Genomic DNA, 16,245 nt, shown 5'->3' on the forward strand with positions numbered 1-16,245 from the left:
TTCCTTATCTGGAGAGACTGATTACATTGACCTTCATTCTCTCTGTCAAATATAAATTTCTATCTCATATTGCAATTATTATTTATCTTTACTATATTTTATTGTCCATTGAGAAATCACAAAAAAAAGGTAAAAATTGACACTACATACTGCTTAATTTGTAGAATTTAAGTTTCTAATAAAATGAAGAAAGAATATTTATAAATTTCATTCAACTGGGATGCTGGATTTTTTTCTATCGTATTTGCAAAGTGTATAGTAGAGATCAAAGAGTTTTATTGCTCACCAACAATCTCTACCAGGTATAGAAGATTTTATCAATTTCAAAAAACTCCACTTTTAAACACAAAACACTGGAATCATCCTGATCTAAATAAAGCGAGTTTTTTGAGAAGAAAAGCTTCAGTCTATTTTAGGCTCCGTTCAAACTCGTTTCTCTCTTTAGGTGTCTTCTGGCGACTTCTTTTTCTCTTTTCCCTTGTTATAATATGGTCGATAAAATTCCTCAAGTCAACTCTGACTTGAACACTACTCATAAACTTGCTGAAGTAAACGAAAAACAAGAGCCTGAAACCAACATGAAAGATATAAAACCTAAAGCTGCCCTACTTTCTGTTACTGACGGTATGTATGCGTGTATAAATTATACTTGTATACTGAGAGAGATATTAGAAAGTACAATGTTCAAGACAGTTTTACCTAAAAATCCTGATTTGGAAACAGAAAAAGAAGCTTCATATCATTGGCATATCAAGGATTGGAAAAGTTTAAAGACTAAGGTACATTCTCCTGCATTTCATGTGAATGATTATTCTTGGTAAGGCATACATCAAATCACAATAATATAGAAAAAAACGGCTAACGTTTGATGTAGGCGTATTCTGCTTTTCCCCAAGGGAAACAATCAAAGTAAAGCAATATCTGTTTATCTCGAAATTGCACCACCTAAAAAAGACGGTATTGAAGATGGTTGGCATACATGTGCTCAATTTGCACTTGCCATCTCTAATCCTGAAGATCCCACTTGTTATACTACCAATAGTAAGCTCAGCTTAAAAAAAACCATATGCATTTCTTTAACTGACTTGACTTAGGTGCTAACCATCGTTTCTGTGCCGAGGAAATTGATTGGGGATTTACGCGTTTTTATGAAATTGAAGAACTTGGTCAACAGTCTACTAGTTCTGGCAAGGGACCTTTCCTCGTCAATAATGAAATCGTCATTTCTGTCTTTTTGCGTGTCGTTAAAGATGAAACAGGTGTTCTTTGGCATAAATTCATCAAGTACGATTCCCGAAAAGAGACAGGCTATGTAGGCATAAAAAATCAAGGTGCCACTTGTTACATGAATTCACTTCTTCAATCTCTGTACTGCACTAATCAATTCAGAAAAGCAGTCTATCAAATCCCTACTGAAAAAGACGAGCCTACGAAAAGTGTAGCGCTTGCTCTTCAACGTTGCTTTTATAATTTGCAATACAGCTCAGAGCCAGTGGGCACGACAGAATTAACAAAGAGTTTCGGTTGGGACTCATTGGATGCATTTATGCAACACGATGTGCAAGAATTCAACCGTGTGCTTCAAGATAATCTAGAAGAGAAAATGAAAGGTACACCTGCTGATGGTGCTATTTCTAAATTGTTTGAAGGCAAAATGAAGAGTTTTATCAAGTGTATCAATGTCGATTTTGAATCTTCCCGTATTGAAGACTATTATGATATCCAACTCAATGTCAAAGGCTGTAAGAATCTAGTTGATTCCTTTGATGATTATATCACAGTGGAAACATTGGAAGGTGACAACAAATACCACGCTGAAGGACATGGACTTCAAGACGCTAATAAAGGTGTCATCTTTGAAACCTTCCCTCCTGTTTTGCACTTACAATTGAAGCGTTTTGAATATGATTTTATGCGAGATACCATGGTCAAGGTAAGCTGTCTAAATCTTATGCTTTCTATTCATTTCTGTTAGATCAACGACCGTCATGAATTTCCAGCTGAAATCAATCTAGACAAATACTGTTCAAAAGAAGATCAAGATGGTCCTTATGACTATGAACTTCATGGTGTTCTTGTCCATAGTGGTGATATCACAGGTGGTCATTATTTTGCACTCATTCGTCCAGAAATCAATGACAAATGGTATCGCTTTGACGATGATCGTGTTACTCCTGTGACCAAGAAAGAAGTGTTTGAAGAGAACTTTGGTGATGAACCTCATCGTAGCCCCAAAGATAATATGATATCACCTACTTTTCTTAATGGCAACACAAGAGCCAACAGTGTTCGTATGATGAAACGATTTACAAATGCATACATGCTGGTCTATATCAGAAAGAGTAAACTGAATGAAATATTGGGCCCTGTTGAAGAAAACGATATTCCTGTACATTTAAGTAAGTTGCTTTTATAAAGATATATGTGCTAATTACATAGAGCGTCGCTTGGATGATGAAAGAGCAACATTGGAGAAACGTAAACAGGATAGACAAGATATGCAGTTGAATGTAAAAGTGGCTATTGTGACAGATGACTCATTAAGTGATTATCAAGGGTTCAACTTGGGTACTTTTGATGATAGACATCTTGATGTTTCGCCTCACATCAACGTATTCAAAGCACCCAAGACAGATAAAATCGTTACATTTAAACAACAATTAGTAGACTATTATCATCTTGAACCAGATAGGTTTAGATTATGGAGTATACTCTATCGTCAAAACAAGACAGTTCGTGTTGATCAGTTACTGACTTCAGCAGACGAGAGACAAAGTAAGCTAATTGATATTACATGGGATGGCTGACATTGCTTTTTTCTTATAGCTGTTGAAAAGATTCGAGAAGCTACTTGTGTCAACACATCAAGCAATGGCTTCACAAAATTGTATTTAGAAATTGCCGAAAAAGACAAGCCACTACCTGTCATCAGAAACGACCAAATGATTCTGTTCATTAAGTATTTTGATATCAAAGAGCAGAAGATAAGGTGCGGTGTGGAGACTACACAAAATGTGAGCTAACATGTATTGCATTGTAGAGGCCTTGGTCATATTTTTGCTTCTTTGAATGACAAAGTCAATAGTCTTCTATCTTTGTTGGTTGAAAAAGCAGGATTACCTAAAAGTACCTCAATTCAACTCTATGAAGAGATTAGACCCAATGCGATTGAATTGATTAAGGGAGACCAAACATTCCGTAAGGCAGATTTCCAAAACGGTGATATTATCTGTTTTCAAAGAACAATGTCTCAAAAAGAGTAAGGTTTGACTTGTATATGTCAAAACTAGAGCTAATCTGTGTTTAGAATGGATGAAGCGACAAAGAATGGACACATTGCTTCTGTTCCTGACTATTACGCCTCCCTGTATAACAAAGCCTGTGTTTTGTTTAAACCTAAACCTAATGTCAATAACTCCAAGCATGATGAAGCTAAACTTGTGCTCAATAGGACAGCCAACTACAATATGATAGCCACTCAATTAGCCGATGAACTTGGTGTTGAAGCAACCAAGATCCGGTTTACTTCTTCTCATCCTATCACAAACCAACCCAGAGATATTATTCCTTACAAGCCTACTACTCGATTACAAGATATGCTGCTTAATTTGCCAAAACCACAAGAATATCTTCAATTTGTCAATTTTGATCATATTAGTCCACCTATGCTGTATTATGAAATTCTGGATGTTGATGTAGCTGACTTGGAGTCTAAGCGATCGATTGAAGTTGTTATCATTGGTCCTACTTTACGTAAAGAAACTAAAGTCAATGCCCTTGTTTCTCGCGCAGGATCTGTTCGCCAATTACTGGATCAAGTCATTACTAAGGGTAAAATGGAAATCAAGGACCCAGATAGAATTCGATTGTATGAAGTTATAGAGGGAAAAGTAACCAAAGAGTTTTCTCTTGATCAAACAGTGGACAATGTGGCCATTGAAAAGTCAGCTATTGTCTATGCCGAGGTAAAGGATCGAAGTATTGAGAAATTGCTGCTAATGCAAAGATAGCCTATTCCAAAAGATGAATTGGAGATGGATTATGATTCAGACCGTCTTGTTCAAGTCGTACATTATCACGAACGACCTACAAGTTTCCATAGTATTCCTTTCCGCTTCGTGGCTATCAAGGGAGAGCTTTTTGAAGAGACCAAGAAGCGATTACAAAAACGGACAGGATTGGGTGACATGGATTGGAAAAAAGTCAAGTTTACAGTGATCCGTAATTTGAATGCTCCTGAGCCTCAAGTAACAGTGATTGATCAAAACGATTTTGAGTTGCGTAAAGCGCGTCTTCAAGAGGAAGATGCATTGGGTTTGGACCATGTTGATAAGTCTTCAAAGAGCCGTTTTAGTAGTGTGTTTGAAAGGGGTATCTTTATTCGAGGTTGATGTCAATAAACGCATAAATTTGTTAAGCACACATTCTTATTTATTTCGCATATCCGTCTCTACCCGCTGTGTGACTTTCTGAATATAAAAATGAGTTATTTCACCATCATTACTCGCTTCCTTCTTTTTTCTCTCTCCCTTCTCTCTCTTTCTCTTTTGTCTAGCATGCTCCTGAACAGTTCTATCCGTTTACGGCTTATTTCAAGCAGAGCTATTTTATTGAAACCTTCTGTTCAAACAAATTTATTGTCTAACTCTTCCTTTTATGTTCTGCGTCACCGTCCACACTATGCAAAAATTACACATTCATTTCTAGGTAGTGTTCGCCACCATGGATCGCATGGTCACCACCACCACGATGCTGATCTTATGACTACACTTACATCCTCAAGTAAGAAATTATTTCAAATTTCAAGTAGAAAGATAAACCATTATGTAATGTAGGCAAGAAAGGCACAAGGATTACTATTATTGGTTTAGCTTCCAATGTTGGCCTGACAGTAGCCAAAGGCGTAGCAGGATGGTAAGCCAGTAATAGTGCCATTGAACCTATATTCAATACAATTAGGGTAATGAATTCTGCTTCTTTATTAGCTGAAGCATTACATTCATTTAGCGGTAATGTGTTTGTTCTTATTTTATTGAACTCTAACTTCACATCTAGATCTGCTAAGTGATTTCGTGACACTTTATACCTTTAAAATGTCCAGAAAGCCAGCTGACAATGTTTACCCTTATGGATATGGTATGATTTTTTTACGTTATGGACTTGAAATATGACAATTGATGTGCTCTGTTAGGTAAATTCGAAACTGTAGGCTCGGTGACAGTCTCTTCCCTTTTATTAGCTGGTGCAGTAGCTATTGGTTGGCATTCATTTGATCTTTTGCTAGTAGCGCTTCAGTCCTCTGTTCCTTTGATTTCTGATGCAGCTGCTACGGTTGCTACTACATCCCATTCTGCTGCTGAACACAACAGTATTCCTTCGCCTGTTCATAGCCATAGTCACCATGGTAACGGTGTCTTGGATCCTAATGCAGCCTGGTTTGCTTTAGCAAGTGTCATTATAAAAGAATGGCTCTACAGAGCAAGTGAGTACAGTGTTCTTATTTAGAGATGCTGACATAAGAATAGCTGTCAAAGTAGGAATTACTGAAAGAAGTGAAGTTCTAATGGCAAATGCATGGTATGAATAAGAGGAAAACAAACGGCTTTTCTCATCAGAAACAGGCATCATCGTGCAGACGCATACTCAAGTGCAGTCGCTCTTGCTGCTATTGTAGGTAGTTATGCAGGTATGCCAGTATTGGACCCTATTGGCGGCCTTATTGTGTCTGGTATGCTTGTCAAGAGCAGTACAGGATTGTTGGGATCTTCAATGAAAGAATTGATGGATAAAGGCATTGCGACAAAAGAATTAGATTCCATTCAAACTGCTATTGCCAAAGTCAAGGTATAGTTTGAATAATTTGTTTTATATATATATATATGTGTGTGTGTGTGTGTGTATTCAAACGTATGTAGGATGAAGAGTTGGATGTCGTTAATTTTCATTCTGTTCGTGGTCGTAAAGTAGGACCATTTAATCATATAGACCTCGTCTTGCAGTTAAATCCTTCAATTCCAATGCAAAAAGCATATCAACTAGAGGAAAAAGTTCGTTTGTCTATCAAGAAAAGCTGCAAGAATGTTCAAAACGTAGCTATTTACTTGGAAGATCCACAAGCTACCTTGAAGAAAACCGCTGATTGTCATGATCACCACCATCATTAGACTTACTTCCTTTTAAACTGCTGCATTCATGATAGACTCATTCCTTTTTTTTTTTGTATAATTTGCTTATTGTATACATTTTATTTTCCTTACATTATCAATAATATTTCTCTCAAATGACTTTGAATTTATCTATTTCTTTAACGTTTGCATTTTTTAAGTGAGTTGCATAGAGAATGAAAGCCTGTCAGGTTATATATATGAGTACAGAAATCCCTAATTTTCTATACTAGAAACAGACTGAATCGTTATGATGCTTGAAGAAATGTTTCTTTGGCCAATCAATCTTATACTTCAAATCTGAGTGCTTTCTAGCAATATTAGGCCCGCTATATTTTTTTTCTTTTTTTTTGACTTTTCTTTCCATGTACTATTACACATTAAAATGTCTCCTGTATTCACCAGACAAAACAAACTTACCAAACGATTTTTTTGGTATCTTTCCAAAAAGCGTTGATACAGAGTCAACTAAACATCTGGAAAACTATAAGCACAATACAAACAGCAAAGCGCTGTCGTCTTTGCGAAGAAGATCTTCACAACCTCCACAAGCTTCCCAACAAAAACATGTACCACCCACACCTATTCACATTAATAAGCCTTATAAACACCATAGTTTGGAAGGTCAAATAGACTTTCGTTTTGGTCCGATAAACCTATCTTTGATAGATATTGTCACGACAAAGAACCACAAAAATAAACGACAAATACATGAAAGTAGCCTATCACTTGGTTACGGTGTACTTCATTTATATCGCGAATTACAACCTATTCCAGAACAGGATCTACCTGATACTAGAATAGTTCAAGAAGCGTCATTAGATAATAGTAATAATGATAGTGATGATGGTAAAATCCTTTGTATTCTAGCAATACCATCTTATATGGCCCAAAAGGATTTTATCACTTTTTTGGGAAGCACGAACGCTAATATTTTGTGTTACCGTTTTATCAGGTACAAGGGAAACGAAAACGATCAAGTTTTAACCTGAGTCTGTAGAGATTATTCACCTAACAAATACACTGTTCTATTAAAGTTCAAAAGTCGACAATCTGCTTTTGCTTGTTATCAAAAATTCAATGGAAGAAGATTCAACATGACAGAGGTAGCTTTTTTGTGACGCTATGTCTCTGACTAACAGAAAATAGCCGGAAATCAGCCATGTTGTTTACATTAAATCAAACACGATAGATGTAAATACAATGTTACCAAACACATATCCGTACCTAAATGAAACATTAAGCCAAGATCTATCAAGTCATCAACAACAAGAAGCAGAATTACCTACATGCCCTGTATGTCTTGAGCGTATGGATCAAGGTATTACTGGTCTACTCAGTATTCAATGCCAACATACAAACAGATGCGACTGTCTTAATAAATGGGGTAAGAGCAGTTGCCCTGTATGTCTTTACTCTCAAAAGCCAGTTCTTTCTTCATCTTCATCTTCATCTTCTTCGAATCAAGAAAAGCATATAAGCTATGAATGCTTTGAATGTGAATCTACTGAAAGCCTTTGGATTTGTATGATTTGTGGACATATTGGTTGTGGACGATACCAAGAAGCACACGCATACGATCACTATATGGAAACAAATCACTTATATACGCTTGAAATTGAAACACAACGCATTTGGGACTATTTAGGAGACAGTTATGTACATCGTTTGATTCAGAATACAGTTGATGGTGCACTTGTTGAACTACCACCCAAGACAGCTATAGATCAAAATAAGAAAGAGTCAAGAACAAGTTTTTCGCATACCAAGAATCGAAAATCATCAAACTACCATGATTATTTTAGCCATTTCACTGCGGCTGGATCAAGCACAACAGCAACAGAAAATCCATTGGATCGAGAAGAAGATGCAACAACCAACAAATTAGATGCCATGTCTGTAGAGTACTCTTTCATGTTAACTTCTCAGTTAGACTCTCAAAGGATGTACTATGAAGAACAACTTGATACTCTCATGTCAGAACTTCAGAATCTATCGAGTCAAGTACAATTGACCAAAGAAGAAATGAAAGGCGCTAAAGAAAAGACTATTGTGTTGACCAAAAGAGGAAAGTCACTAGATTCAGAGATTAACGAGCTCCAAAGAGAAAAAGAAAAGATAACCAAAAGAGCAACATCGTTTAAAGATAAATACGAACACACCTTAAAAAACCTAAGTGAAGAGAAATTGGTAAGCCAATAACTTTATCTAGTTTTTCCTAACAGCATTGCTTTTAGTTAACGAAGTCTTTAATGCGAAACAATGAACTACTAAAGAAGAATGCGGCTGAAAAGGAAGCTACATTTGAAACTTTGACTGACAAAGTGAGAGACCTTATGTGTTTCTTGGAGACAAAAGAAACTATGCCTAATGAAACATAAGGTATTCTTTAATCATTTGAGTGTACTACTATTCAGTCTATGGACTTTTATTCTGGGAATCAGTTTGCTATTAAACAAAATCTTGTTTAAGAAACAGATATACTTTAAAGATATTGATGCATTATTTTTTATCTTTTTTTGTCCATTTTTGGTTCTAATTGATCTGTTAATTTGTATCATTTTATCAGGTAGTTATATCGCACGATTTATTGTATTATAGATGAATTCGATGCTCAAAAAATAAGTATTAAAGTCAATACATGCAGTATAGGAGATAACTAATTTTGAAAAGACAAAGGACTCAATCAAAAGCATATTTGCGTTCCTTAAACCCATCTTGAGCAGTGTCCAAGAATGGCGCCTAGTCTAGGAGGGATTCCTTTATAAATGCCTAAATCATCGTCTTGAAAGCAAAAGTCAGATTTATTGAGAGATAATTAGTCGGATCAAATGAATTGCCTTTCATATGGATTCGAGCCACGTTTGAAACCCACTGATAATGGAATGAGTATGATCAACGCCAGCATTGAACAAAATGATACGATATTTGATGAATTACTAGAACATATGATATATTAGAAAACAAATTGCGCTAGAGCGACAAAAAAGCTATGATGAAGCTTATAATTGCCTGGAGCTTCTTATGGGCACAATGGATTTACAAATATATATATATCTTGAAGATGATTGATATTCATCATTTGACATATCCAAAGCTGGTATTTTCGGCCTCAAAAGCACCAAGTAATGTAATACGTTTTATTTATCAGTATTATGTGCATCAAATAGTATTAGAGTAGACGTAGGTTTAGAAAGCAATATATATTGGAAAGGTTCTCTTTTGTGCTGACTACAGTGTATCACGAACTTTGAATGCATATTTGAAGGCAATACTCAAATTGAGTCGCCTTTTTTTGTCTCAGTAAGCCCGTTTTCTTTTTGTCAGAAGTATCTAAACGTAATCTCAGCTCATTTCGGTTGGATCAGACCTACAATTGGCCATTCCAAAAAAATTCTTGATCGAGTTTTTTTTTTTTTTTTTTTTTTTTCATCTTCACGGACCTCCGTAGATCTCCCATGGGTAATAAAAAACAAGTTTCATCTAACTGCCAAGCCAATGGTACCATTCGATTTCTTGGTTTGAAAGAACATGTTTTAAATGAAAAAAGGGACTAATTTGATAGTCTAGTTGTCGAGTAATGGCGGCATGTGTCAGCTGTGATTTGAGCATTTTTGAGCGTTTTTGCTCTATGCTATTTTGAATGCCAAATAACATAGGGGAATAGAAATATTGGCAATCTACAGTGTAAATGTAAGGCAGATGAGCATAGAACAGCAGCGTTTAGCTGTACCACATGCTTTTGTCAAACTTCCGTACATGATTTTCATACTATCTCAGTCCTTTTCTCTACTTTCTCAGGTATCATTATATATTCACTACAGCTTTTGTTAATAGACTTGATCGCTATCTCCTTATCTTTGTGCATTTCGAATGCATCAAAGTATCATGCACACAAAATACAGTATATTCAGAGATCAAAAATTGAACAGCAAAAGTCGTCGAAAGGCAATAGGGACGCAGAAAAAAAAAAGAAAACGAGACACCTATCGTTTATCATGTACAAAACTGCTCTTTTTAGACTCAAAAGTGCCACATATCATCATACGATCAGCTCGCATACATTTAGTACGTAGAATGGTGTAAGAATAAATGCCCATTTACTATCTGATTTTCAATGAAAAGGGCCTCTTTTGTACTGATTACAGTGTAAATCAAAGCACTGAATTTGTAATCATGTTTATGGAGCGTACATCTTTTTTATTTTGTATTGCTTGAGTAAAAAAGATATATGTAGAAAAATTTTAGCTGACAATCCTTAAATCTTGTTTTCTATCTTTGGCATAAATGTCTTTGTACTTGTTATAAATTGATTCTAATTCTTCAATATACAATGCTTGTGTTGCTTTTAGTTGTTCTTCTGTAGGCTCAGTCTGGCCTTCTTTCAGTTTTGGAACAGAAATAGGTTTCCCCACTAAAAATCACATGTTAGATACGCAATCCAGTGTAACTTGAGGCTATACTTTACCAACAGTAACCACTTGATGCCTATATGGGATCAACCCAATGTCATCTACATTATATATCTAAGTACTGTAAATCATATGTAACACGACTTACAATTGAAAACCCCTCGTGCATGAAACAAAGGCATAGTAAATCCTAAACCTTGCTGCATTTTTTTCTGAATTTTCCAAAGCCAGCTGCCCTTGTGGTTATCTACTTGTTCATATAAATCATTTTCCCCAAAAGAAAATGTAGGCACCAAGTCAGCTTCATGGCGAATAGCCATTCGAATAAATCCAAGCCTTTTTTTCAACGTTAAATCAGCAATACCAGGACGCGCACTTAATGACTCTGCTGCTCCTCCAATCACTATTACAATTGATCGACCTGGTCCTGATGCTAAAATATGCTCACATGAATGACGAGAGACCGAAGCAAGACCTAAGGCCATAATTATTTCGCGATAGATAGGAATATTGAAATTGGTTGTCAAGGTGAGCAACGAGGGTACAATGCCAGGAAAAAGCTTTGAGAAACCAGTTGCTTCTGTACCAAAGTTACCAAGAGCACCCATGCTGATGATACCATGCGGATGGTAGCCGAAAACGTAGTTCTTTTCTGGATTCAAATCAGCTTCTTTTACGAGTTTGATAGGAAAGTAACTGACAAAATAATGCCAGAAAGGTAAGCGACGAAACCATTCTGAGCGACGCCCTCCATTTTCCGGTGCTTTATCTTTTGCAATGAATATAATGTAAGCAATTTGGAGTGGCCACAGGAAGGGTAAACATAATGACCAAAGAAATAAAGTAAAGCAATTGCCTAGCAAAAATACCCAAGTCAAGACAGCAGCAGTCTGAAGACGACGCTCGAATGGTATCGTTAAAGGAGCCCAACGAACATGTGATAAGGCATCTTTTGTATCTTTTTGTCTATCTGTATATATCTTCTTGCTTTTTTCGCTGCCTATCGACTCTTTCATAGTGTGTTGAATAACAAAGAAAAAAAAGCAAAATTTCGATGGTTACAGACATGATGTTGTTTTATTCAATCTCAGCAGACAGTCTAAAGTTAAACAGCATAAACAAGGTAAATGGATCTAGTGAGGTAATGCCTCTTCATGTTCGATAATGAAAATCAAATATGACTATGCTTATTATTTCTATTATTGATTACATGAATTACATTCTAGCATCAGCAACAGCCGTTCCGCCATCGCAAGTAACAGTAGCACCATTCGTGTATTGACCAGCACGAGAGGCTAAATAAATGCAAGTACCTGCAATATCTTCAGGGCTACCAATACGGCGCACCTAAACAGATTTTTAGACATAATATAGCTAAATAAAAATCAAACTTACAGGCACTTTTGCTATAATAGAGTCATGGAATTTGTCCAAGGTTGCCTTCATCATTTTAGATTGAAATGCACCAGGAGCAATGACGTTAACACGCACGCCTCTGTGACCTAGTTTACCAGCCATATGGCGAGACATATGATGGAGGCCTCCTTTAGACGCGGAATAAGCATATGTTTCTTGTGGAGGAGACTAGATATGAAAATGTCAATCTTATCTTTCTTATAGGCTCATCTATACATACCCGAATGCCATCTATAGAACCAATGTTAATGACACAAGTGGTTTTTTCCAGAGTAGCCTTAGCAGTCAAGAGCGGAAGACAGCTATTGTTGTTTTAAATACTTCATATTCATTTAATGCAAACTTACGCTTGGGTCAAAGTAAAGATACGCTTCAAATTCAAATTTACTACTTTCTCAAAAGCTTGATCGGGATATGTATCCATACTTTCATTCCAATTTGCACCAGCATTGTTTACCAAGACGTCAAGATCTATAGTAAATGAATAAGAAAACTCTTTATTTCCAGCTTACGATCCTCTTTTTTTGAAAGTTCAGCAACAAGACGCTTGACTTCATCTAATTTCTGCAAATCAGCAGGAATAGCAATACATTGACCAGGACCTTTAGCTGTCAATTCCTCGGCCACCTATGAAGAAAATAAACAAATAAAGTTGGCTGGAGTTTCTTTTTACCTTATAGCAAACATCAGCAGAACGACTGGTGATATAGACTTTGGAGCCAGCTGAGACAAATCCCTTTTATATCTCTTATATTAGTACTCTGTATTCTTTTAGACACTTAAACTTACAGTGGCGATCATTTCACCGATGCCTCTTGAGCCACCTGTGACAAGAGCTACCTGTGATTATAACTGAGTACTCTTTCAAGCACTATCTTCAATACCTTGTCTTTAACATCAAATAAGTTTGAGGAATTCATTATTAAAAGACTAGAAAATAGCAATTCAAATTCACGCATTAAATGCCATTTTTTTAAGCTGACTAAGGTAATTTCTCATTACTTTTTATTTCTGTCAAACGTCACTCTCTTTTCATAAAACTCAATCAATTTCAAAGGGCACTTTTGAGCGAGAAGGGTTGTAGGATACAATGCAATTTTACCATCAGCCCTAAAGAGCATGTCAAATATAAATATAGACTTACTATAGCAACATATTTACTTACCAGCGAACAATGGCATCCAAACGCTTGTTATTATTAGACATTCTTACATACTTCACTTTAGAGACATCATTCCAATCAGACTTTGCTCTGAAAGATTTAGAGTTGATCTCGCTTTCAGAAAAATCGGAATCACTTTCACTTTCATACATATCCTCCTTTACTTCAATAATGAATAAGTACCTTATCCATACAAAGGAATTTACCTTTTTTTGCTTTTGGTTCTTCTTTTGATGCATTTTTCTCTTCCTTCTTGGTTCTCTTCTTTGATTTCTTTTGTGTGTCTTTTACTTGAGAATAGGATTCGCTTTCAATCTGACTCATCACTCTCTCGCGTGCTTCATCACCTCCTAAAATGCTCCAATAATCATCTACGAGTTCAAAAGCATTGGATCTATTTGACCTGTTGGTTCAATGGAATCAAACAAACAGTTTACTTACAAGTTTTCAATTGACTCCCAAGTGTTTGATTCTGCTGGATAGTTCTTCCATTTGACCAAGTATTTTAAGACGTGTTTCTAATGATGACATCAACGTGTGAACATGTTTTCATTTGCTTACTTTGCCAACTTGAAAGACCTTATGGCTCTTGATCTTTTCTACTTCATATTCTTCTGGTTCTGGGCTTGACTTCTTTTTGGTGTTCTTTGCTCTTGTCATGATAAAATAAAGAAACAAAGAATTATGCAGGTATGACTGCTTCATGAAAATGAAGGAACTTCAAAATCAGACAGCAGCAATATTGAATAAAAAAAATGCTTGTTGTACTCTCGTTAGAGTATTTGTCTCCAAGGATCTGTCATTTGACTTTAATTCTAAGAATAAAAGACATTGTTTCCTTGTTCTTAAATACAATTTTAACTCGACTAAACATTCTCAAAGGTAAGAAAACGGAAGGTCTCAAGCATGGCAATAGGAAGCGTGATAGCGAGGATTAAGACATTCTAAGCACAACGGTATCAATGCTTTGATTATTCAGAAAAAACAAGAAATTTATTATGTAAACCACAAGCTCTTTTTCGTGCCACATCTCTTTTATTTCTGAAGCACTAACACTTGTTTGTAGGTGTCATCTTAGATATATACAGTCAAAAAATACTTTGGAGTGGATCAGAAGGAACGGAGTGAAATACAAATGGCTCTTTATAACTTTCATATATCTGTTCTAAGCCAATCCCGAGATAATCTGATAAAAATAAAGAACAAGTAGATGTAGTTGATGTCACTACAAGATCGTTGAAGTATTGCATGCTTGAATCATTGTCTGAATCTTCGGCGTCGGGTTTCGGAATTTTTTGTGAAGGCGGTGTAACTATTGAACTACCATGAAAGGAAGTGGTTAAGGGTGATGAAATGCTTCTTCCGGTGGGTGCTGCATTAGTTGCATGATGATAGCAGGTACCTCGGTGTTGATCCTTGAATAGTTCCGCAGTTAGTTCAATATCATGATGTTTTCGATAATGACTTTTCTCGTATGTTAATTTGTTTATGAAAACACTCTCAGCACCAGGGATCAAAGTCCAGTAGCAGCCTTTGCCTGGGTTTGTCTGAGTTGGTCTTCTATCAATCTTGAAGAACCATTTCTTGTTTAACGAAAGATTATGCCGAATTGAGTTCTGTTTATTTTTTTAGCTTACACCCAATAAGCATTCTTTGATTTACCTGCCATCCTCCTTGACGCATGGAGTAAAAGGGGTATTGATGCGAAATCCATGTATAAATGCCATTCAGGGTTAGTCGACCGTCTTTACTAGACAGAATAGCATATGCTATTAACGTAGCATACGAAAATGGTGGTTTATCATCCTTGTTGTGAGGTGTCCACCATGGAACTATCTTTTTAGGCCAAAATAGACGTGTTCTAGCAGGACACGTATTTATGTCTTCATCTTCTTTTGGATGATCTCCCACGAGTGCCATCTTAAATTTCAATGGGCTTGAAACATAATTCATTTGTATAAACAGATAAATAGATAGGTTAAAAAGAAAAAGAAAAAATTAAATCCGTGTGTGTATAATCGTCTTTTAACCCAAAACTGTATATTTACATAAAGTTTGTTGTCATTTATGAATGGTTACTCAAGAAGAACCCAATCTCACAACAAACCCATCAAAACATACACACACTCTCTATCTCTTTTTTGTATTTAAGGTTAAGGCTATTTTCTTTTTCTTTTTTTCCCTTGTCATCTTTATTTTTTGATCTAAAAAGAAGTATATTGATCAAGAACAAAAAAAAAAAAGTAAGCTATCTGTTTATACCATGGTCAAAGCGTTTAGAAAGGATTTTGTGCTACTCTTTCAAAGAATGTCACTTTATGACATTTTTCTTTTTTGTATGACAGTGCGTGCCTCGCTTTATTTATACAAAGTGCTACTCTTCTTTTGTCAAGATACAACAGAAAGAAAAAATACATCTCTCATAAGCTAAAGTCAATATGATCGAGACCGTACAAACAAATCTCAGCTTGGTGGGAAAAACTATGTTTGACAAAGATTATCGAATCAGAAGAATTTTTGAAATGCATCTATTTCTTTTCTTGTGTCTTACACGAGATTGTACTTAAGTATATTTAGCATAAAGGCTAGCTCAATAAAGAGGATGAGTGTAATCTTTTTGATTTGATTTCTTTAAGGGATACGGCAAATGTCATGTTATTACAACAAACCCAGGTAACGAATTAGTTGTAGATCCAGTTAGTTACACATTCATATTTAGAGTCATATCATAAAATGATGATTTGTTATCCTATAGATAAAAGAAAACTCTTTTAAAAATTCTCATCATTTCATTAGACTAGAACAAAAAATAGTCAAAAACACATAAGGAGGGAGAAATCAGGTTACACTTTATCTTTTACACCAGAACCGAGAAAATGGAATGCAAATAATCGATAAACGGGAGGCCTTCCGTTATATCCGAAACTATCTCTTCATATTTGAATCTATAGCTACATTTCTATAATGAGACAGTCCTCATAAAATTCTTGTATTTCTTTCAATCCTAATAAAATCAAGTTCTGTTTATCTTACTGTGAAAACCTTATCTTATTTCTAAGGCAAGATTCGGAGCTTTATTCCCGAATTTTAG

General features: G+C 35.7%; 7 protein-coding genes across 7 annotated transcripts; 3 read left to right on the top strand and 4 right to left on the bottom strand.

The window, feature by feature from the left end:
* The first annotated feature begins 386 nt into the window (after positions 1 to 386).
* On the top strand, positions 387 to 4,423 carry B0P05DRAFT_556741 (uncharacterized protein). Its single transcript, XM_051579952.1, has 10 exons — positions 387 to 624; positions 673 to 817; positions 875 to 1,041; positions 1,095 to 1,933; positions 1,976 to 2,399; positions 2,440 to 2,775; positions 2,827 to 2,989; positions 3,041 to 3,259; positions 3,308 to 3,965; positions 4,011 to 4,423. The coding sequence occupies exons 1-10, from the start codon at positions 489 to 491 to the stop codon at positions 4,389 to 4,391; spliced, it is 3,468 nt and encodes a 1,155-aa protein (XP_051431285.1). The 5' UTR covers positions 387 to 488; the 3' UTR covers positions 4,392 to 4,423.
* An 89-nt stretch (positions 4,424 to 4,512) lies between these two features.
* Positions 4,513 to 6,219, top strand: B0P05DRAFT_556744 (cation efflux family-domain-containing protein). The gene is made up of 8 exons (XM_051579953.1): positions 4,513 to 4,782; positions 4,836 to 4,914; positions 4,960 to 5,009; positions 5,056 to 5,136; positions 5,192 to 5,482; positions 5,526 to 5,577; positions 5,622 to 5,844; positions 5,916 to 6,219. Exons 1-8 carry the CDS (start codon positions 4,557 to 4,559, stop codon positions 6,162 to 6,164), a joined length of 1,251 nt encoding a protein of 416 aa, XP_051431286.1. The 5' UTR covers positions 4,513 to 4,556; the 3' UTR covers positions 6,165 to 6,219.
* Positions 6,220 to 6,529: 310 nt separating this feature from the next.
* B0P05DRAFT_590566 (uncharacterized protein) lies at positions 6,530 to 8,545 on the top strand (the record flags this gene model as incomplete). The annotated part of the gene is made up of 4 exons (XM_051582818.1): positions 6,530 to 7,119; positions 7,165 to 7,270; positions 7,314 to 8,354; positions 8,402 to 8,545. 4 exons carry the CDS (start codon positions 6,530 to 6,532, stop codon positions 8,543 to 8,545), a joined length of 1,881 nt encoding a protein of 626 aa, XP_051431287.1.
* Positions 8,546 to 10,296: 1,751 nt separating this feature from the next.
* Positions 10,297 to 11,637, bottom strand: B0P05DRAFT_556765 (diacylglycerol acyltransferase). Its single transcript, XM_051579954.1, has 3 exons — positions 10,725 to 11,637; positions 10,633 to 10,677; positions 10,297 to 10,578 (listed from the first exon to the last, which is right to left on the bottom strand). The coding sequence occupies exons 1-3, from the start codon at positions 11,590 to 11,592 to the stop codon at positions 10,409 to 10,411; spliced, it is 1,083 nt and encodes a 360-aa protein (XP_051431288.1). The 5' UTR covers positions 11,593 to 11,637; the 3' UTR covers positions 10,297 to 10,408.
* Positions 11,638 to 13,030, bottom strand: B0P05DRAFT_556769 (uncharacterized protein). The gene is made up of 8 exons (XM_051579955.1): positions 12,877 to 13,030; positions 12,782 to 12,832; positions 12,666 to 12,728; positions 12,505 to 12,619; positions 12,340 to 12,463; positions 12,213 to 12,294; positions 11,972 to 12,160; positions 11,638 to 11,923 (listed from the first exon to the last, which is right to left on the bottom strand). The coding sequence occupies exons 1-8, from the start codon at positions 12,949 to 12,951 to the stop codon at positions 11,792 to 11,794; spliced, it is 831 nt and encodes a 276-aa protein (XP_051431289.1). The 5' UTR covers positions 12,952 to 13,030; the 3' UTR covers positions 11,638 to 11,791.
* B0P05DRAFT_247817 (uncharacterized protein) lies at positions 12,874 to 13,913 on the bottom strand. The gene is made up of 5 exons (XM_051573330.1): positions 13,716 to 13,913; positions 13,596 to 13,672; positions 13,361 to 13,557; positions 13,158 to 13,317; positions 12,874 to 13,102 (listed from the first exon to the last, which is right to left on the bottom strand). Exons 1-5 carry the CDS (start codon positions 13,857 to 13,859, stop codon positions 12,991 to 12,993), a joined length of 690 nt encoding a protein of 229 aa, XP_051431290.1. The 5' UTR covers positions 13,860 to 13,913; the 3' UTR covers positions 12,874 to 12,990.
* A 653-nt stretch (positions 13,914 to 14,566) lies between these two features.
* On the bottom strand, positions 14,567 to 14,954 carry B0P05DRAFT_441914 (fork head domain-containing protein; the record flags this gene model as incomplete). Its single annotated transcript, XM_051573762.1, has 2 exons — positions 14,567 to 14,770; positions 14,817 to 14,954. Coding segments are annotated over 2 exons (342 nt in total), but the record flags the coding sequence as incomplete, so codon positions are not given.
* Positions 14,955 to 16,245: the final 1,291 nt, after the last annotated feature.

The sequence above is a fragment of the Gilbertella persicaria genome (genome assembly GCF_025201335.1).
Source record: "Gilbertella persicaria strain CBS 190.32 chromosome Unknown B0P05scaffold_46, whole genome shotgun sequence".
In the NCBI taxonomy this organism is placed as follows: domain Eukaryota; kingdom Fungi; phylum Mucoromycota; class Mucoromycetes; order Mucorales; family Choanephoraceae; genus Gilbertella; species Gilbertella persicaria.

What these genes read in the sequence shown, in the direction of transcription:
- B0P05DRAFT_556741 (XM_051579952.1), top strand. Translation starts at nt 489, where the DNA reads ATGGTCGATAAAATTCCTCAAGTCAACTCTGACTTGAACACTACTCAT. An exon ending in CCTACTTTCTGTTACTGACG is followed by an intron (nt 625 to 672) that starts GTATGTATGCGT and finishes GAGAGATATTAG; the next exon opens with AAAGTACAATGTTCAAGACA. An exon ending in AGAACAATGTCTCAAAAAGA is followed by an intron (nt 3,260 to 3,307) that starts GTAAGGTTTGAC and finishes ATCTGTGTTTAG; the next exon opens with AATGGATGAAGCGACAAAGA.
- B0P05DRAFT_556744 (XM_051579953.1), top strand. Translation starts at nt 4,557, where the DNA reads ATGCTCCTGAACAGTTCTATCCGTTTACGGCTTATTTCAAGCAGAGCT. An exon ending in GCCAAAGGCGTAGCAGGATG is followed by an intron (nt 4,915 to 4,959) that starts GTAAGCCAGTAA and finishes CAATACAATTAG; the next exon opens with GGTAATGAATTCTGCTTCTT. An exon ending in AGAATGGCTCTACAGAGCAA is followed by an intron (nt 5,483 to 5,525) that starts GTGAGTACAGTG and finishes ACATAAGAATAG; the next exon opens with CTGTCAAAGTAGGAATTACT.
- B0P05DRAFT_556765 (XM_051579954.1), bottom strand. Translation starts at nt 11,592, where the DNA reads ATGAAAGAGTCGATAGGCAGCGAAAAAAGCAAGAAGATATATACAGAT. An exon ending in TGCACGAGGGGTTTTCAATT is followed by an intron (nt 10,678 to 10,724) that starts GTAAGTCGTGTT and finishes TATATAATGTAG; the next exon opens with ATGACATTGGGTTGATCCCA. An exon ending in GCATCAAGTGGTTACTGTTG is followed by an intron (nt 10,579 to 10,632) that starts GTAAAGTATAGC and finishes TGTGATTTTTAG; the next exon opens with TGGGGAAACCTATTTCTGTT.
- B0P05DRAFT_556769 (XM_051579955.1), bottom strand. Translation starts at nt 12,951, where the DNA reads ATGCGTGAATTTGAATTGCTATTTTCTAGTCTTTTAATAATGAATTCC. An exon ending in CTGCTGATGTTTGCTATAAG is followed by an intron (nt 12,620 to 12,665) that starts GTAAAAAGAAAC and finishes TTTTCTTCATAG; the next exon opens with GTGGCCGAGGAATTGACAGC. An exon ending in CTATTATAGCAAAAGTGCCT is followed by an intron (nt 11,924 to 11,971) that starts GTAAGTTTGATT and finishes AAATCTGTTTAG; the next exon opens with GTGCGCCGTATTGGTAGCCC.
- B0P05DRAFT_247817 (XM_051573330.1), bottom strand. Translation starts at nt 13,859, where the DNA reads ATGAAGCAGTCATACCTGCATAATTCTTTGTTTCTTTATTTTATCATG. An exon ending in AGGTCTTTCAAGTTGGCAAA is followed by an intron (nt 13,673 to 13,715) that starts GTAAGCAAATGA and finishes TGTCATCATTAG; the next exon opens with AAACACGTCTTAAAATACTT. An exon ending in TGGGAGTCAATTGAAAACTT is followed by an intron (nt 13,558 to 13,595) that starts GTAAGTAAACTG and finishes TTGAACCAACAG; the next exon opens with GTCAAATAGATCCAATGCTT.